At 42.5% G+C, this 24,611-nt stretch overlaps 1 protein-coding gene across 4 annotated transcripts in view; it reads left to right on the forward strand.

Moving 5' to 3' along the window:
- Positions 1 to 1,921: 1,921 nt before the first annotated feature.
- LOC112598099 (serine/threonine-protein kinase tousled-like 2) overlaps positions 1,922 to 24,611 on the forward strand; it is a 41,571-nt gene continuing 18,881 nt past the window's right edge. For 2 of the 4 annotated variants that reach the window (XM_025344443.1, XM_025344447.1), the window contains exons 1-2: positions 14,092 to 14,873; positions 22,878 to 22,966. In XM_025344443.1, the coding sequence (XP_025200228.1) occupies positions 14,780 to 14,873; positions 22,878 to 22,966 (183 nt within the window). In that variant the 5' untranslated portion in view covers positions 14,092 to 14,779. Of the gene's footprint in view, positions 2,553 to 2,880; positions 2,948 to 14,091; positions 14,874 to 22,877; positions 22,967 to 24,611 lie in introns of those variants that run through there. The other 2 variants (XM_025344445.1, XM_025344446.1) reach the window with 2 other exon arrangements.

Consider the following 24,611-nt stretch of genomic DNA (forward strand, 5'->3'; position numbering starts at 1 on the left):
TATATATATTAGGTAGGTACAGTATTTCTCAGTTCTCACTTTTTTCATTACTTGTATACCATACCCGTACAAGAGATAATGTCGCGTCGTCGTCTGATGATCGATTTATCGTATTCAATAAAAAAAAAAATCACCAAAACAGCCAAACAATGAGATACATTGATCAGTCCCTTCTGATATTTCATAATTACGATCTATCTTAACTCAAGATAGATATCGAGAGTATATTACTCCCAAATACTTAATATTATGTACATTGCACGTTTTTTCATGCTTAAATTAATATTATGATTGTATGTGATCATATATGGTATTAATTTCAACTAATTTACATTTGAACTTAACCTTAGCTTATGAACGAAATTAAAATATTATCAGTTCCGTTAAGTATGCCACTTCTCTTGAAGAACCTATTACATATTTGGACACATATAGATAAAAATATGCTCGAAAAGTTATATTTTTAACGTCATTACAGTTTACATAGAATAAATTAACGTACAAAAATTACGTAATTTTTGCAAACCATTGTACGTTATAATTTTATGTCTTAGCGTTATTGACAGAACTTGTTGATTCCCTATGTCTTCCTGTGGCTCTATGATGGGATACTGCTTTATTCCGTAATAAGTGCGCGATAACTATTACGTATTATTGGTAATATTGTTACACGCCAAACTTCCTGCTAATTTTGATTAAAATCATTTTAATCTTTTTTTTTTATGCGATGAAATATAATATTATGTCGGCAGAAAGCGTCAGAATGATTAACCAACACGAAAGTAGTGTCGGCCGGCTCTAACCTAACTTAACCGTCGGTTAAAACCTAACCGCGTTCTAAACGACAAGTGTTCATGTCGGAACGCGAAACCGAAGGCGGTGGCAATAGACGTTTTTGTCGAACGTCATGGATAGAACGAAAAAAATATAACATTCGTACAGCGGTACACTAAATCTGGTATGCTTGTACTTTATACGACGTGGGACGGTATACAAGTATATTGTAGCAGGATCGGAAGAAACGGTCGGTGCCGTGCCCGGTCGACGACCATTCGAAAACCAAAGAGATCGCAATCGGAGCAATGCACACGACGAACGTCAACGATGTGACGAGACGACGGCCTTAAGGGGCGTACAACCACCACCACCGCCGCCGCCGACGTGTGATAACAACGTTACCGATTTTCGTAAACTTCCGTGCGATATATATCTTTGCCGCGGAGCAGAAGCCATCGTGCGGGCGGTGCGATGAGGGTGAGAGGATGGCGGCGGGGGCGGGTTGTTGTTATTATTTTCCGGTCTCGAAGGGACGTGCGGGGGTGACGAACTCGACTCTGCAACGAACGGGTCTCGCCCGTCACCGTGCTTTCGAACCCGGAACACACCAGGGAATCCCGCCGAAGATTTTTTTCGCCGCTCGCCGACTGCACCGCTTCGGAGAGCCGATCGAGCAGCATTAGCTTAGGCGGTGGGGGGTGCGGAGGGTTGCGGTGGCGGCGCGTTGTCACCTGCCCGCATCGCCAATACACAGTATCACACACACACACACACAAATGCACGCGCACGCACACGCCGAAAAAAAACCATACACACGCACAGCGGCGGCAGCAGCAGCAGCAGCAGCAGCAGCTCAGTGTCGGTTGCGCTGTTTATTAATTCGGCCGGTTTAGCCGCAAACGCATGTGTACCGCCGCCGCCGCCGTCGTCATCACCACCGCCCGCGACTGTGTGTGTGAATCGGCAACGTACGCACTCACTGCTGCTTACCCGTCGTCGTCGTCGACGCCGCCGCCGCCACCACCACCACCACCACTACCACAGCCACCGCCGTCGTCGTCGTCGTCGTCGTCGTCGCCGTCGCCGTCGACCGTGGTCGCCGCCGCCCGCCACAGCATAGTATTATTATTATTATTATTATAGTGGTGTTGTGCATGTGTATTGTATTATAGTTGTAGTAGTGTTCGCCGTTTAATCGACGCGACGAGTTTACTTGTCCGTGCGGTGCGCGTGTCATAATATTAATAATAATAATAATAATAATAGTAATATTATCGTCGTGTCTCGTTCGGGATCTGTTTAATGAGAGATCAAATTCCTTGTTTTTCGACGATACGTTTATTTTATTTTTTATTTTTTTCAAATTTTTTTTCTTCTTCCCGATAAATCAGTGTGCTTGTAATAATTAAAAATAATATCCCCGTGCCGTATTTGTTTTCGTTTGTTTTTAAGTTTTTTCAATTTTTTATTTTGGTGTTCGTGTGAATGCGATTGAGTGTGTGTGTATATGAGTGCGCGGGTAACGTGTCAGTCGTAGACGGTCTGTATGTAATCGTACGCGCGGCCGTGCTCCGTCGCCGACGACGACAGTTTATAAAAAAAATTTTATAGAAATAATTTTATGATTTCATCGTTTCGAGTTTCGCGTACCGGTCGTGATGGTTTATAACGTATAAAACCGTCGAAAACCGTCATCCGGCGTGTGCGTGCGCTCCGCCGCCGCCGCAGCCGATTCGCTTTATCTCGGTTTACCACGGCGGCCACCTCGGACAACGGTATTTATCACCAACGTTATTATTAAATATATACATTTTGTATTCTTCGGTATCGAAGTCGTCTTTTCTGTCAACATTAATGCCCGTTCTGTTATTTTTATAATAGTAATAAATAACAATATTTTAACGATTCATTATCAACAGTCGCGCGTTATCACACATCACACGCGAAAGCTTCTACGCGCTGATAACGGAAATAATCCGATGGTACTTTGAAAATCCCCCACCTCCCCGTGTTGCTTAATGCTTAATTTCGTCGACGACTTACGGTTTTTTTTCCATACGTTGCAATTTTTTTTTAAAAACGGTTTCTGGTTTCTGTTTCCAGATTACAAATGAAACATTGGCGTTATGAACTGACGGGATGACGGAGATCCGTTGGCTATCAGGAGGTGGTAAGTAAACAAATAAAATTTTTTTTATGCATCAATATTCATTGTATTTACTATAAAATTACATTTTGTCGTTTGGTACCATCGGTACTCGCGATTACCGCCGCCACCGCCGTAGTCGTGTACATTTTTCGCGAAATGCCATTCAATAAAATTATTATCCCATTGATTTTTACTCTGACATGACGGGGCTTTATGAATGCGTTTGCATGTGTGATGCCGCTGGTTTTTGTCACACGCACGCACTCTCACGCATGCGTTCAGTATTTTACCACATAATATAGTATGATGTTACGGATAATAATAATAATAATAAATAAATAAATAAATAATAAAAAATAAAACACGATGCGACCCGATGCTATTAATAATCAGTGAGGCCAACGTGAAAAAAATATAATAAAACCGACAGTCGCGGGTCCTTCTCTCCGTCGTTTCCTACCCACCCCCCTCGGACCCCTCGCCGTCAGCGTAATAATATTATACACCGGTGATTTTGTGGGCTGCCGACGCCGCCGTCTATCCTCTCTCGATGTTTTAACTGTTTGCGTGCGAGTATCGGGATCAAACCGGAGCGGCGGCGAGACGATTGTGTGTGCGCGTGCGAACGGCTGCACAACGATAGCCGCCGCCCGAAATCGTCGTTTACGATACGAATATTATTACGGTTTAACACATCACCGACGACCCGACCGGCAGATTTTATTTAACGCTTTCCGCGTGAATCCGCGAAGAAACCTTTCATTCCCCATCATCAATGTACGACCGATTAGAATATTATTATTGCAACACCGAGAAGTCGGCTCGCCCGTGTAATTCTATTACGTCAATTAATTTATTTATTATAATATAGCGACGATAACGTGCCGTAGTGGTGTCAGGTATGGACATCGGCCAGCGGTCGAAAGGTTATATTTTTCCGATGCTCGCGAAGGAACGACATTCCTGAATCGTCGCCGTCCGTCGCGCATTGGACGGTTTCCTTCAAAAGTCGCGTTCACGTAACGTCCCCCCCCCCCTCCATACGCGACGTCAACGAGACGATAACATTTTTTTCCATTAACGTTAGAACACTTCCGTTGCGATTCCGTAACCGCTCCTGTACATGAATATTATACGTGTGTACACGTTTTATCTATCGAACAGTTGGCGAATGATCCTCTGTATAATCCTCGATCAACACAAATTAACATAACATAATATTATGATGCAATGTGTAGAGGGAAAACGAATGTTTTCCTAAACTTTTGCGTGACACTCCGGGGGACACGGTGCTAGAGGACGTTTACGGATAACTCGTTTATAGATCACCAAACTGTATCATCATTATTATTATTATACAAACGATTCGAACACAATATTTTCGTCGTCACCACCTTATTTGGTCATGTTATTATTATATAACATGGTAATAATATAACAATCGTCGCCATCTTCACCACCACTACTACCACCACCACCACAACCACAACAACCACTACTACCTACCACCTGCATGCGTCTTAATGTCTCGTTGTAAATAATAATATAATCTCACTCGCGCCCTTACATTTCGACAAATCGCGCTCGGGTGAATATATCGACCGGTGGCCAGGTACCACGTCTGTGGTAGATGAGAGAGGATATCGGACGAGGAGAGTACGACGTGACGGTGATGGCTGGTGTGGAGTGGGGGAGTGGTGTGTGTGTAGTGGTACGTTTGGGGCGCAAAAACGACAACGACAGCGGTGGTATATTCAACAGGGGGGGAGGGGGCGAAACGTCGTCGTTTCTCGGTTGAACCACCAGAGAGGTTGTATGTACGTACGCTCGTGCGTGTGCGTGTGTACAATACAATAAAATGGCGTTTTCTATTGAACGGTAGAGAGCTCCGCGGAAGGACGGGCGACGGCGGCGGTGGCTGCTGTGGCCGTAACCGGAGCGGAGAAGCAAGAGGAAGCGCGATGACTAGGTGGACGGGTAAGAGGAGGACACCGGTGACGGGGTGACGCGGGGTGAGAGACGTGTATATTTATTATGTGAGGGGCACACTGCTCCGGTCGTTTCGTTAAACATAGCCGCACATACATACACACACACACGCACAAACATATACATATATACATTTATATATAATACTATAACTATACACACGCCGGAGCACCGAATGTTGTAAAACTTCAACCCACAGCCTTCGACGACCGTTCGCCGACTTGTTCATGTATGTCTGCACCACGTCTGTGGATCCCACACTCATCGATCGTATATAATATATATTATATATGTATGTATGTACGTATACTCCACATATACACACACGTGTATATATATATATACATATGTATATACGTGAGGAATGTTGTGCACTCGTCGCGACTGTATAGGAAACGCGTCTTTCACACTCTGCAGCAGCGTGGTGGCAAGGTTAGGTTTTCGCTCTGCACATTATTCTCTTGGACAACGCTCGGCGAACCGCGAGGAGAGCGGACACGCAATGTGTAGCCGCAGTAAAGATGACGATGACGACGGTGTAGACGAGTATATAGTAGCTACACTGTTTACGGAAGCCGTGCTGGCGCGTGGTGCGTGTGTGTGTGGGGTAGATGATGCGAAAGGCGATGGCGAGTCGTTGGTGACGGTCGGTGGAGGGGAAGGGGTTTTAAAGTTAAGTTATCCCCCGGCCGAACAAACGATCCCAGGGTGTCCGCCATCTTGGTGTGCACGTTACACCTCCGGTCGTCCCTTGCCGTCACTGACTACGTTTTACCGCCCCTCCATCTTCGCGCATAATGGTTTCGAAATCAAAGTCAAACGGCCGTCGCCGGGCAAATCCTCTGCCCATGTCGCCGGGAATTCCGTCGCGCCCGCGATAATGTAAAACGCCCCGTGTTACACCTCCTCCCCAGCACCTCGACGTCGTTGTATATAGTAGTCGTCCACCTCGTCTCCACTATCCCCCGACTCCGCACTGTCCACCAACCCCTTTTCTATCCTCTCGGTGGCAGGCAGCTGGCTGACTGTTTTTGTGTACGTACGTGTGCGTGTGTGTGTTAAAATGCGATCAATAAGCCTCGAAATGTATTACATTGGGCTTCTATTTTTATATATTTTTTCGTTTTCCACTACCACCGTACATTAAACTTCGATTTGGATTGCGCTTTCGTTCGTCCGTCTACGCACGCTGCACCATCATATTCTATGTTTACAACACACCGGGCTCGCGCATTTCGCACGGGTACCCACGACCAAAAAGTGGGCTGCATTGTACTCAGTGGGAGAAAACTACGTTGTCAATTTTTTGTCACCTCCCTTCCGCTAACGCCGTTTTAAAAAATAGAAAAAAAATGATACGTTTATTTTTTACTGGGTTTTATTCAGCCGCCTAAATGGGGGACCGTTATTATTTTCTTATCTCGTTTGCGGCGCCGCACGATAGATAGGTAACGGTTTACGGTAATAGTGTTGCAAAAGTTGTTGTTTGTTCGGTGGCAGAGGGGTTGTTGTTGTTGTTGTTGTTCGATTGTAGCGAACGTGTGCAAAACGTTTTGCACACTATTTGTGTGTGTGTGTGTGTTCGCGCACCGTGTTTATGTATCCATTAGACAAAGAGAATGAGTGAGAGAGTGACGGAGAGAAAGAGATTGATCAATAACTGACGTTTGCGTAAGGTAAGTAGGTCATCGCAAAACGGACACTGATTTTCTCGACTTCTCGAGCGTTCTCAGCGGCCGGCGACTACAATAAATAATAACAGTGTAACGATAGCGATATTATCCTGTTATTATATATATTGTGATGTTTGTGGGCTTGCGCGCCTTGCGTCACACACTTGTACACGAGCAGCCGACGACGTGTGCGCGGTCGTGAACGGCGAAAAAAAAATAAATGAATAACAATAATTCTCAAATCCGAACGCGCCGCGTCCGTTTTGCGGTCGAGAAATCGGCGGTCGCAAAGCGTCTGTGAAAAACGCATCGGAAATCAAGCGGAGTCGACGCGCGCGCGCGCGGGACGATCGCGTTTGTTATGATACGAGTTAAATAGCCTCTGCCGGCTGCGCACGGTGTTCGTGGGTGACCGCGGTGGCGCGGGCCGGGGGGAAACGGACGAGAATATTATCGTGTTTAAAAATAATCTCCGACATGCCGTATGGCAACACTGTGCCGTGCCAATATGCTTTCGGAAGGTCGTTGAATGGCCGTGGATCATTGTCACAGCGTGACCGGATAAACGCTCGACGGGTAACCCTTTCCTCGCCGCGTGGACTTGCCTCCACACGCACGCAAATTACATTACACTAGCGGGCCCGCGGCGCGCGCGCACGCGTGTTCACGCTCTCTCTCACACACACACACACACCTAACCGTGTGTAATTGACGGTAATGATAATTTTCGTGTCGTTTCCCGAACACAACGTGGGTGCCCGAAGTTTTCCCGAAGGTATGACGACGAAAAAAAATTTTGAAAAAAAAATAAAAGATTTTTTTGGTTTAACGACCGGTTGACATTAAATCGCGCGCTATTAATATACATTATGTTATTGTACACTCGTGACTCGTCTGATGGCGATAAAAAAAAAAATAGCCTTTTTTTCAATTCACAAACTGGTCTGCTCGTCGCGCGGTCTCGTGTGCACAACTCTGTGCAGAATCCACGGGAAAACGATCGGTGGAGAATTATTGTTATGTTGACACTGCGATTTAATTATAACAACGTCCTACATAATAATACGTTTTCTACCTTCCTCGGCGCTCGATTAACGCAGCAACAAAACACAATAGAGCGTTGTCGGGTCATACCACGGTGCAATGGCGTAAACAATATAAATGATATTAATACGATAATACTATACACGCGTTTACGAGACCCAGTTTTTGTGATAAATTATAATACCGTAAAAGACGTTTTCAGTTTTCACTTCCCGAGAGTTGTACGGCAGAGCTCGACTGCTCGAGATTCGTACTTTTAAATAATATTTGTATCGCGTAGACGGATAAGTTCTCGTCGACTATTATATGCACGGCTGTAGAACGTATGACATTAATAATTATTGTACTCTCTTGTGAAACAAATAATCACGCGTGTATACAAAATCAGAGACCTACAATCCGCGCCCCTCCTCCCCGTTTCGCAGTTCTCGTACTGTTTAATTTTTTTAGGTCGACTCGTTCCATACCGCCGCCGCTGCGGTGTAATAATAATAATAATAATAATAACGATGGTAATACCACCATCGAATGAATTATTAATTATTAATCGGTTGTATACAATGTACATAAATGTTTTGTGTCAAACAAAATCTAAGCATATTGTATATGATGTCGAAAATTGTGTCGCTATATGCACCGCAAAGTTGCTCGTAATAAAAATAATGTAGGTATTACAATGTTATTATTATCGACGACTGGCTTCAGCAGCGTATATTTTGTGCGGAATACCTCTATCCGCCGCCACCATCGCCGCCGTCGCACACCGTTTCGTGATGTGTACGTACTACGTAGTCAGCTAATAGTCGTTTTTCGCGGCGGGTGGATGGGCGGATGGGCGAGTGTGGAAGACACGCGCTCCGGTGAAGGTAGAATGTTTCACTAATAATATGACGTACTGTTTTTCCTAAAAAAAAAAAGAATTAATACATAATGTAACGGATTCCTATAAAATAATCGCGCGTGTGCTATGCCTACGGTTTTTAATATGTCGGCGACGCGGTAAGAACGAAGAGTGAGAGAGAGAGAGAGAGAGAGAGTGAGAGAACACGATGTTCCGGACCGACGGAGGTGCGAGCTACACAAACCGATTGTATAAAAAAAATATTACGCCAATGACAAAAAATCGTCATTGTATTAATGTATTTGATAATCGTAAAACGTATCTTACACGTAAAAGTCTATCACACGACCTATATCACGTATCTAGGACAGTCTCCTCGCGCGTTTATAATACGTATTATTGTACACCCGATTTGGTATTAAAATCGAAGTGTTTACGTTCGCATTTTTTCAGTGTAAAGTTTAAATATTCGTATTTATCATACACCGCCGCCGTTGTAAAGGTAAATACTATCGTATTTTTTTAATGGGGTGGATTGTGTGTGGGCGGTCGCGTTTTTTTTATTATTTTTTTTATTTCCCGTAGAGCCCCGGTTGAACTCTGTGATGTGAGCGCTAGTTTTTTGCGCTTCCTCTCTTTCGTCTGAATCTGAAAAATCCATTTACCTCCGGTTTTAGCCCACGCTGTTCGACTATTCGTTTGAATGATCTGAATTATCTAAAAGCGCCCTTAATGCGTTATCGTGTTTTGTGTAGTATTGCTCGCACAAAGTTTTTAAAAATTGATACAGGCCTAAACTTTTTTTTAAATACAGAACCACCCATCAAAAATCTTAGTTGTTTAAAGTCAAAAAAAAATATTAAAATATTTTTAAACAATTTCAAATCGAGTATTTTACTAGTAAATTATACAAAGAGTTTAATTTTCGCTGTACTACCTATAATAATTATTTCATAGGTACATGAGCCTCATATTTTAGATATTAGTTAAATTTAAACTCAATACATTCTATAATACACGTTAAACAAATAGTTTAGATATTTTTACCATCTAAACGTTAAAATCAAGTTGATATTTTTTATAAGTAGGTCTTAACTTATTAACTATAAACAATCTATTAAAATAATTTGCTTAATTTAAAGCCTAAACATATTTTAGTACATGCAATGTAAACCTGATTGATGTACTTCATATTTTATATTATTTATTATTGACGTAATAATACCTTTCGTGATTATTTTTTGTTAAACTTGACGTTTTTTTTACTATGTCTCGGCAGAAAAACATACAAAGAAAAATACGTAAAAAGGTTTCTATATTTTTCTTTTTAAATACTTCATCAATAAGATAATATCTCTAGTGGCAAATCGGTCCATTATAATTGTATTGTATATCCTATTATTCTATACTTGCTAATGAGTTCATCCGGTTTAGTTGTCCCTAATAGGTTATTATTATTTTAAAATATGAATTCGATCGGTGTGCGTTTTGTACGATCGTTTTTCAATTATATCGAAAGAAAAAACGATTTCGGCTCTATGAAAAACGAGTTTGTCTGTTTGTCTTTTAAAATCGGTGGACCAGTTTTTTATCTCACGCGCGTTACACAAAAAAAAAAAAAAAAAAACGCGAGAAAATCCTGAAAAACAACGTCTCCAAACTCACACCGTGCGTACTCTAAACCGGTGGAAATGAGGTATACGCACACCGGGTTACCACTTGCACACCACGAGAAAATTATATCGCCGCGCAGACGTCGTAATAATTATCGCTGTTATGTATAATAGCACACGACGTCATCGTCGTTGTACAAAACGAATACATTGCTCGGTTCATAACTCGGAACCAGTGTCTCCTACTCGACGTTCGCAACGGACGGACAAATACAAAAATATTAAAACAATATTATCATGTTTTACATCCCATAATATGATTAAAATACCAGTGAACCGATCGCGTTTATTTAGTAGAGCGGCGGCGGCAGCGGTGGCGGTGTGCATGGAAAAAAAAACATTCGCTGCAGCCGCCGTCGGTGGTGGCCTATGCAAACATAGGAAAAAAACGACGAACCGACAACCAGTTTTTTGCCCCGTTATGTTTAATGTTTAATGTTTTATTATTATTATTATGTATTTTTTTTTTCTATTCCGATTGTGAAATCTGTCGTAAGTCTGGCAACGCCGAGAGTGAATCGAATTCGCTAATTACATTGGCGGCGGCGGCGGTATACACACTCCTCACACATACCGGTCCTTGAGGCCCTCCTCCTCCCCGTCACACGCACCAAACTCCACAACCGCCCGACCCGTCGGACACAATAGACTCGGCGCCGCGCTCTGTTCGTACACGCCGGCGGCCCTCCGTCGTCCCGCGGGCGTAAAAACACGGGGAGCTTATAAACGCCGCGATATAATTCAATTCAGCGGCGCGCGCGCGACCAGTCGTTCATTTATACGCGCTCGGGCCGAAGGCGACGATCGCGCTCGCGCGCGCGCGAGTCATCCGAATGGAAGTAATAGTAACACGACGGCGGCGTAGGTGGTTTCTGTGGGATTCGGGTCGGGGAGCGCGGTTACGTTTCCTCTACCGGCCGATACCGTGTGTACGTCTGTGACACAATTACCATAATAATAATAATAATAATAATAATATTATTATTACGTCAACGCGGGCGCACGCGCGCCCCTTTCGTCGTAGCGTCGTCGAATTATTATTATTATAATATGTTCTTAACCGGGTTATAGATCGTCGATCGAATTATTTTATCATCACGTCGGGTCAACGATGATGATTTTATATATTTTTTTTTTTTTTGCTTTTGCATTGATCGGAGATACTGCTGAAAAAAAAAGTCGTCGCCGCTGCCGCCGGTGGTGGTCACATATTATTATTATGATGACATACGCACTCCAAATTAAATCATGCACACATCTCGAGTGCTCTCTCTATAATCCACGCCAATATTATAATTTATAATTTTTAATAATAAATACTCTTCTTCGGTTTACGTTGTCGACCCGATTAAACGATTTAGCGCGTCCGTACGACGTGATATTTTATCATTATCGTAATGATAACGTCGGTATATTCTGACTTCTGAACGACCGTCGTCGTTTTCCCGTACGACGGTCGTAGTCGTGCCGCGAGGATTACAATGATATTATTAATCTATCGTGGTGCGAATCCCATCGACGATCGATCACAGATTTCGATCGACCGTCGACGCGACTCCCGTTTGTTATTTTGCTGTACACTCACGACACGGGCGATAAAACAATAATGTAATGTTGTGGTATTTATTAGTGATAACTACACGATATTCGTCATGTCGTATCTGTCCTCCGGACGTGTGTCGGGATCCGGTGATGTTTCGTGTGCGCGGCACCCGGCCGGCGCGCGCGACCAAACGCCGCCGCGGTACGCGCGCCAGACATCAGACGTGCCCCGCAGTGCCCTGCTGATAAAAATAATCGTAGCATTACCGTTCGAGTCCGTGTAGTAGTCGTCAGCTGACTGCCCACTCAGCCGTACCAGCCGCGACCGTGACGTCACGAATCTGGCGGCGTTGCCGAACCGTGCGTCCCCGCGCGCTCCCTTTCACGTTCACACGCACACAACACTTCCTTCCTCCGTCGGTTTTATTTCATTTTTTTCTCGCTCGTTCTTTCCTCTTTTCGTCCTCTCGTTTTATTAATATTTATATTACGTGTATATGTATTTATTTTTTTTTTTCCCAATGTCTCGCGCTCACACGCCGAGTCTTGCACACGATATTGTGTGTGTATCTGTGTGTACAATGCACACACTCGCTCTCCTATTAGGACGTTGTATTACTATTATATTATTCCTTACGTCTCATACCTTTCGTGTCTCTCCGGTATTATTACTATTTCAATATAATATGTGTGCACGTATACCTACATATTTATACATACATATATTTATATATATACATATATATATATATATTATATATGCACAGAGAGGAACGCGCCGTCGTGTACGTGTGGTGTTGTGTAGTACGCTTCTCCGACCGGCATTACCGTTGGCGGAGGAGTCGCCATATTGAACTCTCGTCGAGGATTTTTGTTGTTTACGCGGCCGTTGCCCGTTGCACTAAATCACGACTATTATAATACGGCGGTATTACACACCGGACGCTGCGCCAGCTAGTACGCGCGCGTGTGTGCATTTCAATTTACCATTTTGCTAAAAACCGATGGGCGGCGCCATTTTAGATTCGTTTTTCCCCCATCGCCGCCAATGTGATCGTGTAACCTCATTTGGCGATATCTTTTTCACGATACCACACAATATAATATTAGGCACGACGACAACTGCTACTCCGTCGTTAGTCGTTACAGTGCACAACAATACTACGGTGCACATAACGTTTATTCGCACACAATGATACCTACGTAACGATATTGTAATCTCCGCAATACGTCACGTACGCGGTTCCTACACATAATATGATTATTAATATTATATTTACGCGTTATCAGTGCGATTTGTTTTCCGATTTCCCTCTGCGCTCACCACGTACCTTACATATTTTTAGTCATTGTACGCATATTCGAGAGTCTCTCGTAGTGACTGACTATAAATAGACTCTTCTAATCGCAGCAGAACGTCATCGTGAGTGGATAGATTAGCTGCAAAAAAATAATTTCCGTTTAACCGGACTGGTATACAAAGGGATTAGTTGTGCTCGTCCCTCAGGCGGTTAATAGCCAAAAATAGTTTCGATATTACTACCCCGTGGCGTCGTGTTAACAACGCTGTTGGTTATTTACGGATTAAAAAAATAAATATATGTCGGTTTGATAACCTCAGTGGATTTAGCGCGTTATACTGATATTACAGTGTATATTATATTATGTCGGAGGAAAGTGCTATTATCCTGTTCCTGACAGGTCGAAACCTCATTTATAGCGTATCATTGCATGTCGTCGTACACTTCTTATCGTCGATCGTTTTCGCGGTGGAACCGAAAGGAGACGAAAACGAACCGAGTGGTGGCAGAAGGGGAGCGAAAAAATCGTTGTGCGTAGTTGGGTAGTTTAGATACGCGTTACACAATGGTAGTGCTGCGGGTCGCGGTGTGTGATACGCACACGGTAGGTGGTTGAAAATTGTCGATGAAATTTCGCAACAGGGTAGGAACACCACTACAGAAGAGAGTGTGTGAGTGTCGGTGAGAAGAGCCGGTGAGTGGTTACACTGGTGCGGTGGTGGTGCGGTGTGCGAAGGTCGCGCAGCATTGGGCATTGCGCGCAATCGAAAAAGAAAGAGAAGAGGAGAGAATAAAAATTATAGTAGTTGAATATTATTATTACCAAACACAGGAAAGGAATGCACACAACTACTACTACTACTACACAGCAGTATACTATAACACTGCAGCAGTGTATGATACGCGTTTTATAAAGAGCGGGTCCCGGAGAGCAGAGCAGCTGGTTGTGTGCACACTGTCATATTATATATTATTATTTTATATTATAAATAAAAATATATATATATGTTATATTATATTATCGTCGGGAGGATATAGAGTCATTATTCCCATTCCGAGTCCGGTCATCGGGTCGTACGGCCGCAGTGATCGTTTCACAAAACCGCCAGCCGGCAGTGCGTGCGCGTCCGTCCGTCGTCGTCGTACGTTCGTTGTTCGTTCCGATCACTTCTCTCTTCTCGGTCCGTGTCGTGTGTCGATTTTGTTGTACTTATGGTTTACGACTAACGCCACCCGCGGGCGTGATAACATCGACGACAACGATAATATTATTGTTGTTTCAAAAATAATCATATTATTATTATTATTATTGTTATTATTATTGTATCCCGGGTCCCGTGCAAACATACGCGCAAAGCGCTTTTCTTCCCGTCCGAATTCGCGTGTGCGCGCTCGCGTCCTGTGCACACCGGAGGCGGCGCTCTCGTCTTGTGCCGCCGGAAGAGACGCGAACGCCCGACGTCGCAAGGCGTTTTTCTTGTTATTTATTTTTTTTTTTTTAATGGCCGCCGTCGACGGTGAATTTCATTGTAAAATCAATATTACGTCGTGTGGAAATTCGGACGATAAGTTCCGCAAACGGCTGCTGCTGTTGTAGTAGTAGTAATATACCTAACTAGTGTAACGGCAGCGATTGAGCGGCGGTGGGGTGTACTTTCCTCGCCGTCCTATCCCTCCACCCCGCCGATACATCTTCCCCCTTACCGACCGCCACCAACAACCACCACTACCCTACACGCCCCGGCACATGGAAGAGGCGCAGAGTTCATATTGTTGCGTCGCCAGTGCATATGTCGTGTTACCTCGTGCCGCTGCCGCCTTCGCCGTCGTTGTCAGAAGCAGTAGCGACCCGTGCGCATTTATCGATGATGATGTGTTCCCAAGGTTAGTTCGACACCTGTACAATTTTATGTGTTCCACAAGACCATACAATTCAATAATATATGTGTTATTATAATATTATCAAATTATTTTGTAATAATATGCATTTATATAACACGTATATTATGTTTCAATGTTTTATGTAATATTGTTGTACGATGATATTTGTAAATTGATTGCGCGCCACGATAACACGAGCGTGCGTCGATGTATGTAAACATCGTTATCGGGTGATACCTCAGAGAAACCTTTTTTTTTGAAAACCTACACTATTATAATTTAATATTATATTATATTGTTATTAAGTATTTAAGCGTATCGCGTATAAACAATAATAATATTATGCGTTGCGTCGTTTTTTCTGCATTCTCGACGGAACTATATAGCTTTTCGTCGTCCGCCCCGAAAACGTCGTCTTTACTCTCTTGTAATATTATTTAACCTCTCTTTTGAAGAAAATCGGTCGCCGTCGTCGTCCTGGCTATATTATTACTATTATTATTGTGTTCCCAAAACACACACACACTGCACGTACGACGCTTACGTCGTGCAAAGACAACCCCTACCGTTTGGTTACGACGAGAGGGTTGCTCCGCGACCGCCGCCGTCGTAGTGGTGTGGTGTTTGTCGTAGTAGTCGTATTATTTTCGGACGACCGCCGATCGATAACGCCTAGACCTCTCTGTGGGTTTTTTAAATACGGTTTGCGTTTATTCTAAAATGTACGAGAAATTGCACGATGATCGTCGTCGTACCACGCCCCCTCCACTGTACATTAGCCCGACACCGCGCGCTACTATGTACACACACACACACACACATACACACACACACACACACACACACACACTACCTTGTTCCGACCGACCGTGTATATTCCTGCACTGTTGCCGTCGCCGACGCTGCAGGTTAAATTAAATATCATTATTTTTTTTTCTCTGCTGCTCGCACATGTAACTACACACGATATAATAATATAAATATAATAATATATCGATACGCGCACACACGCACGCACACACACACATACACATACACAGCGCGCGCGTGCCGGTCGGTAGGTTGTTGTACGATAGTGTAGCGGCGGCTCCAACGACGAAATCCGTAAATGGCGATATCGCTGCATCGTCGTCCTAAGACGCGTTTCGATTCTTCTACAATATTATTATTATTATACGCTAAGAGCTCATATAATACACTCATTTGTGTGTGTGTGTGTGCGCGCGCCGTTTGGATTTTATTTTATTTATTTATTTGTTTTTTTTTTTATAATCGCATTCGCCTCTGGCAACGGATTCCTCCATAGGTCGTCGTCGTCGTCGTCACGTGTGTGTGCGTGTACGTGGCAAGTTCGCATGGCACATTCGTGGAACACTCCGCCGCCGCCGCCGCTTGTGTCGTCTTTTGTGTGCGAAGTGACGGAGGGCGGGAGACAGCGCGCGCGCGCGTTTGTGTGTGTGTGTTTGTGTGTCTTGTGCGAGAGCCGAGAGGAGATGTGCTCTGGATAAATACGTCGTGTAATAAATAAGCGGCCGAGAAGTGTAACCGGGCGCGCGCGAACAATGGCGGCCGAATACCGCACACAAACACACATGCACACACACACACACATATGCGCGCGCATAAGTATTTGTGTGTGTGTGCTTGTGTTTGTGTTGTGCACCGATGACGGGAAAGACGGAGAGCGAGCGAGAGAGATGACCGGCCAAAGTTTGTGCCGCCGCATTCCGATGTGTTTTATTTTTGCGCGCGCGTCCCATACGACTATAACCCAAATCAGCGATTTTTCGTCGTGTACGCATGCACCGAGAGACCGTTTCGTCGGCTTTTTCCGCCTTTGCGTCATTTCCGCGCCCGAGAAGCGCGGACGGTCGGCCGGCACATATGTAGGTAGGTATTGGTACGTAGGTGGGTGGGTGGTAGGAGCGCGGTGTGCTGCTCGACGTTTGAGTCCAAGGACCGTCGTTATTATATTTTGTGTGCTCGAAAAAAATCGTTTTCATAGCAATATTATTACGACGAGACTTGCACTGTGTAATTGTAGCGGATACGAAACGAATACGATCATACACCATGTTTTAATAATATAATAGCATAATATTACGAGTGCATGACGTCGTTTCGATGTCGATTACGCTTTAAGTCGATTTGCAGTGACATATGCGAGCGCGTTTATAAGAATCGCTTTCGACTAATTCTTTTCTAGAGATATAATTAAAAAAATAAAATAACAATCCGATTATTTAGAATTTAGATGGTCGATCATTCGAGACTTTTTGACCGTTTCTCATGTTTTCCCGTGCTAGTTCTCGAAAAACACGTTTCCACCAGTCCATATTATGTGTGTGATGTAAAGGCGTTAAAAATTATTGTTCGCCGTTTAATGAATAATTAATAATAATATTGCCGCGTGTATACTGTGGTGTGCACTTGACGTTATACGTACGTTTCACACCGTCGTCAAACCTCTAGTCGTAGATCACGCGACTAATTCACAGTTTTGATAAATTATAATTTGATGAATAATTAATAAAATATGTCCAACAATGTGGCACACAAAAAATTACGTTTGCTGCATTTGAACGACATTTGTACTGAATATTTAATTGATAAAAAATGACACTGTGTAACGTGACCAAGGACTAATAATTTCATGTATGTGACCTAGAGAGGGCAGATTATGATAGCTATTTTTTCTATCTTATTGTTAAAATGTTTCGATTTTCTTACCTTGCGTCGTCAACGTGTCGCAGTAAGATTACATTATTAATAAACGTTAGGTAGTTATTTTTTTCACTTCGTATCCAACCAAACGTTTTATCAATAATCATCCGACAACTTTATTATAATCGTATATAAGTGTCTCGAATACTCAAATCTTTTAATTTATTTAAATCGATATAAATTAGTTGTACTGTTGTGTTCTGCAATGGTTTACTAAAAAAATAATCTTAAAACGACATTATGTTGTCAATAAATTATTAGATGATTAAATCTATGGCTCTATTAGCGCTGACTGAGAATGTGGTCGATGGTACTATCAAACGAATTAAAAATGGAATCAAAAACTATAATGTTTTTGACGGGTATTACAACTGAACTGCAATAGCAGTAATTTCGCAGACGGCGCAGATATTATCGTCATTTGCATTTTTCGACTTGGATCGGTGAATATTACATTGCCGTGTGGCGTGTGCAAATCATTTTTAACCATTATTTTATTACCGACATGATCGAATTTATAACTGCTGCGAAAATAGAAAAAAACGGTACCTACTCAATCGTCCGACTATAATATAATAATAGTAATAATATAGTTTCGTTGACCCCAAAGTGTTCTACCGAGTTGAACAGCGAGTGAACATATTTTCTTGGCCGACAATAATAATTGCGTTTAGAAAAAAAAAGGCATAAAATAATTTACTCTCCCGCGTGGCCGCGTACCATTTAACATTATACTATAGAGAACGAACAACAGAAAACGGAATGATCATCGTCGTCGTCGTGTTTGAACGATTCACCTCCGCCTACGTTGTCGTCGGCGTAGTGTCGTACATGGTAAAATGTCGGTAATTCGGTAACTTGACGCCGTGAGAAAACCGGGCGGGGCTCTACTTTAAATCCTTCAAACAACCCAAATAATGTTATAATATCATTAATTTTAAAAAAATAATGATTTTAAAAACTATCACCCCGTCGCCATCATCACTTGTGCATCTCGCAGATTAATGCAATTGATCCCATTTTTTAAAACTTACAAAATTCTGCGTTACACCTTTAAGCAACTTCTTGCCCAAACAAAAGTTGATATTTTGTTAAATTTTCGTTCACTCTCGAGAGACTATTTTAATAAATGTAAATAAGTTTAACATTTTTAATTTGTGGGAAAGTATATTTTTTATGAATAGCAATCTACAACAGAATATTTATCGACAAATAATTTCAATACTGTTCTTATTTCTAAAATAGTACACGTAGTAGAGTATAGCATGCTACTGTGTATAGGTATATTCTATGTGTATGATCATTTGAAATTAGAATTATTTTCTTCAGAATATAATATTATTATTATATTGTGTTTACTATAATAATAGTGTAAGGTAAAATAAAATAAACTGCACTACTGTAGACGTTCCGTACGAATCGCACACGTCGCGTTGTCTCTAACTGTCGGCCGGTGGGAGTCTTATTTGTGTGTATTAATAAAAATACCACGTAGGTACATATAATAATAATGCATGTATAATTTATATATACATAAATTACAATACGAATATTTTCTCGTTTGTCATTGAGTATTATACACGCCGCCGACACCGCCGCCGGGTGACTGTTATTTAATTGCGTTTCGAAATTTGCGCAGTAGTCGCGTGTGCGATATTATTTTTTCATTTCCACGTCAACGAGAACACCAGTTTTTATTTATTTTATTTTTTCATTCTCGTTGAAAAATTCCAACAGGTCGTCGTCAACGTCGTGCTCCACGAATGTTTTTTTTAAAATCATTATAATTAAACGCATTCGTCGTTATCCACTAAGTCCCGACTACGTAGATATTAAAATATCTTTGTGGACGTCGTCATGCTTTATCGATTCGCCTTTGATGGCGATGTCGAAACACAAATAATATTGTATGAAAGTAATACCTGTATAATAATAATAATAATAATAATAATATTAGTATAATAATTTTAAAATGATAGTTTGCACTCCTACTGCCCACGATATGTACAACGACGACGATGTTGAGAGTATACGGTATGCCATAACATATAAGTGTAATATTATGTCGTAAAACGTTATTATTACTGTCTTTGTAATTCATCTAAAAATGTTTGTTGGAATCCAGAACTTTAATTTATCTCAGTTGTTCACGCCATAATTTTTTTTTCCAAAAATTATTATTTTTTACTTTTGCACAGTTTCGGTGGTGTGTATTTGAAATCCGTAACTTTTATTTAATTGGTAAAAGAAACGTATTATTTTGTGCGGCGTTTATACCGTACGGCGGTGGCGGCGGCTGTGTTGTTTTCGATCTAGGTGGTTTTGCGTTCTTACGCCATTTCGGTTTTAAACTGGTGCAAAAAGCTTTTGTTGTGATGTTTCGCTGATGTTTTTTAATGCTCGTTTTCTCGATGGCTGACGCCGATCACAGTCGAATTAACGTCACATTTGTTTGTTTATACGCGCGCTCGTGTGTCGTTTAAAAATAACACGATAAAGGTTTTTTGAACGACCTCTTTCAGTGTATTATGGAAGAATGACGGTGGCGTGCTTATGCCTGGTAGTCGATGAGTGTTTTATTATTTTTTGTTCTTTTCCACTCCGACTCAATGATATTATACTCTGCGTCAACAATATACGCTGTCGCATTCTGTAATAATATAGTGTAAAGTGAATGTGAAGAGGAAACTACGATGCTCGACTATACGAGGACCTTGCGTGGTGGTTTTGGCGGGGACGAGAGGGACGCGTCTTTTTGACGGGGGCGAGAATCTCGGTGGCGAGGTCTTCGACGATCGTCAAATCGGCTGTGACCGGGTATTACCGGGTAACGGGTAACGTCGGTAGGAGGGTAGCGGCGATGGGTTTTGTTTGCACCGTTACTGCCTTGACTGATGAGGCGGCGGTGTGCGCAGGGTAGGGTTCCGCTGGAGTTTTCAAACGTCTGTGTGCCCGCTCCGGTGTGTTACTTATGCATGGCCGCCCGACAACGACACAGTGGCTTTTACGTGTACACACGCACACGCACGCTCAGGCGTATGTACAATATGTATAAAACGGAGTTTGCTAGAATAGCTAGAGAATCGATCGTTTTCTCTTGACACCCACCCGCCGTCCTGCCAGTCGCCACTCTCCACCGTCGCCATCGCCGACCCACCCGCCCGCCGTCCTAACCCGGTACACACATAACACACACGCGTAAGCCGCTGCTATTCGGTATATACTTCGTGTCACGAATCAGTCCATCTCCCTCCGGTGGCTGGCGGTGGCGGGGTCCTGCCCTTTTCCGTAGACGCACCGTGAAACGGACACGATCCGGCAACGCAGCTCGACGGATGACCTCCCCTCCTCGAACGCACAAACCCTATTCCACTCCGGGTTCTTCTCCCGTGGCCCGATCGGTGTGAATTCTAAATACTCCCGTACGCCACACACATACGCGATAGTAATAATATATGTATAACATCGTATTGTGTGCCCGCGTGTACGTGTATCTGTCTTAGTGCGAGACGTGAGTGTGAGTAATCCGTTTGTTGTGTGCGCCAGAGTGAGGGGGAGAGAGCGCGCTTCGTGTTATTATGTTATGTGTATTATTATTATTATTATTATACACGTGTATTATAAAATACGAATATCGGTGTGCTCTGCAGTGCGCACGCAATAACAATATAAAAAGCAAAACGAAATGAAAAAAAAACAACACATTATTAAGCTTTGTATATGTCTCCACGGTCCGACTGTTGCCATCGCCGTCGATGTCTTATGTCTTATAGTACGCACGAGCGTATGTGTGTGTGAATGTGAGTTCGCCGCCGCCCTCTCGACCGTACGCAAACCGGCAACGTCGCTCGTTTTATCAGCAGCGGTCGAACACAATGTCGGGATGAAAATGTCCATAATTATGTGTACGACCGTTGTGTGCGTATACACCACACTCGCCGTCGTCTTTGTTTCACTGGTCGTCCGCATTTGCGTATTAAAGTATAATAATTATACTATATTGTTATTAGTAATAATAATAATACGAATAATTTTCATCAGTATCCACATTTCCCTTTTCGGCCCGACGTCGTCAATATCAACCTTTCGATGACGTCGGATTTCCGTACACACGAAAATAACAGTCTCGAGGAGGAAGGACAAAGACCAATAATAAGACAACGCGACATCGGTGTGTGCGCGAGACGAGATTAATAAAGGGTAATAATAAGTCTCGCAATGTAACCCCTCGACTAACCGCTGCGGCGGCATACCGAACCCGTCGGTGGCAGTGGTTCGCTCCACTTTATGCCGTCATTCCGACGTGTGTTGTGTGGCGCTCTCACGTAATGATACCGGGTGAGTTTGGGCAGGGAGGCTCTGATTAGGTTGGCCCAAGTGCGATAACCCGATAAGAATAGATTTCCCCCCTCGGCCGTCGGCGCTTATTTTTGGTTTGCAAGCCTGTGTGTGCGTGTTTTGACGACCCACAGTGGCGGGTAGCGGTGGTGGTAAAGTACCGCAATATTGTTTTGTGTACGTTTTGTGTTTGCGCGGCGGGAAATGTCGAGAAAATTTGTGGTACGGAACGAGTGGAATTTCATTTATTGCAAAACAAAACGACGACTATATGATGATATTAATAATATCACGTTACTGGTGCTGCCATCAAAGTGTTTAGTGTTGAAAACAAAATACACCGATTGGTTAAAATTAACTTTCAGTTGACCTTCGGCATTTGTCGCGCGACCTGTTTAAAAATAGGTTATTTCGACTTAACTGACGGCTGGGTGGAATATGAATTTCGATCTCTGGCAAATGGCAATCGGATTGTCTATCAATCTTGCAGCCGCACATTATGATCACCACACATTACTACATATAAATGAGATTTCCCTGAACAATATCGCGAGTTGTGAATAGGTGCTTGACGACGGCCGAGATGTGTTTGTGTTTAATATAGGTACACATTTTTCATTTTCATTTCCTAGCAACAAAAGTCCTGACGATGTAACGATTTTATTCGATAGAAATTCGCAATTTGGGAGGTTTTATGTATGTGGCTTAATCGAAATCCGATCGTCAGACTAGCGGGCGAGATCAGTCGAATAGACTGGCGGGCGATTAATTAGGCTTCCACTGCGCGCAGCTCGGAAACCAAGTAAAATATAATAACTAGAGACAAAACATAGTAATATATATACCACCGCGCGCCATCGTAATATAATATTATGTTATTGTGTCTACACGTTTTCAGCTGATTTGTCGATAGTTTCTCTGACTAAGGTTTTGTGTTTCGTATAGGTGCTAGCGTCAAAATGGAGCATCACTTCCAAGCTGCGCTGGATCCACGTAAACAGGAATTACTGGAAGCCAGGTTCATCGGCGCACGAGTAAGTCAACATAAAAAAAAAACACATAAAACCTTAATGTTACACATCGTCTGCGCACGGTATCGTAATAATAATAGTAATAATGTTTAATATAAAATAATTTTTATTCATCGTTGTGTGTGGGTCTTTTAAAAGAAATAACACTGTCGGCGTCGATTTGTGTGTATTATAATAGTAGTGAGCTCCGAGCTGACGCTTCCCCCACCCCTTCCACCAGTACCAGTTTTGACCGCGCGCCTGTGTGCTCGGCATCGTTGAGGAATATCGTAATATTATTATCGTTAAATTTCAATTTACGACGATACTAACGGAAACATAAAAAATTTACATAGGGAAAACTATGTAAAATTCGGATCGGATCGGGAGGAAAAGAACAATGTCGAATTAATATTAATCGTAAAAATGTACATTAATCCGCCGGGTTCGAAAAATTGTGTAGCAAATTACAGTAATTGTGAATGATAGAGCTACAATAAAATATTATAATTGCCGGGCGACGAATAATTTTACATAGGTACGTCGGCGGAATCGAAATAGAGTTACGGCCGCCGCCCGTGTAAATGGCAACAGTCGCGTGTTCCGTTTGCTTGCTCGATAACGCTGTCAAAACTTGGCTCGAAAACGACGAAAAAAAAATATATATGTAATATACGTTTATGTTATTATGCGCCTGTACGTGATTTGCGCACTCGATATTTAAAATATTATCGATCGATTTGTATTTATTAGCATGTATACGAAACAGCTCGAACATATGCACCGCGACCACGGCCGACGTGTCTTTTTCTTTAATCGATCGATTCGTGTTACGTCGTCACTCGGCTAATAATAATATCCATAAAATTGTCGTCGCGTTGACGTTATCATCACCCAGCCAGCAAGCTCGTAGACCTACACCGCAATATAAATTTATCGTTATCATCGAAAGTCGTCATCATCGTTGTTAATGTGCCATTTACATATAACTGTACGCTAGTCGTTGAACGTCTTTATATATATATATAATTTTTTTTTAATTCTAAAAAGGACTTAAAACTGTGTTTTGGAACAGTCCCGATGATTGTTTCAGACTCTAGAACGGGACGGTAGACTTTAAGACAAAACGACACAATTTTTTATTATACATCGATGTTTGTGTTCGACATAGTCGTCAGTTATCTAAATTTGTATTTTTTCCCAAGTCTGCCTGTTTTTCACGACATTAGTGTTAATCATTTTAGAACGGAAACGATCGATTACCAGTATTATTTGATTGCGTTTCAAGGTGACCCTCCGCGACATGTGACGATTTTTTCTTTTGCTTTGTACGTTTTGCCCGTATCATAAAAGATCGTCTTTGAAAACCGCCGCTAAATCACAACGATAACCAAGATGGTGCTGGTGTTCTACAATAATTATGTTCGTCATTCCAGTCCGTAAGTCACACGAGTCTTCTATTTCTATTTTTAAATCCCCATTCCCCAGTAGACGACAATCGGTACATGCATATACAACGCAATCGTTTACTGCTCTCCGATCTCAGAGTATAATATTTTAATATTACCATTATATAGGTATATGCAGTCAGCCAGCCGTACGTGTCTTTCTATACGTTAATGGTTATTTTTAACGGTATCGTCGTTTGTAGAGGGGGTAATCACCAATC

The sequence above is a fragment of the Melanaphis sacchari genome, unplaced genomic scaffold (genome assembly GCF_002803265.2).
Source record: "Melanaphis sacchari strain LSU unplaced genomic scaffold, SCAv2.0 Contig45_pilon_pilon, whole genome shotgun sequence".
NCBI lineage: Eukaryota > Metazoa > Arthropoda > Insecta > Hemiptera > Aphididae > Melanaphis > Melanaphis sacchari.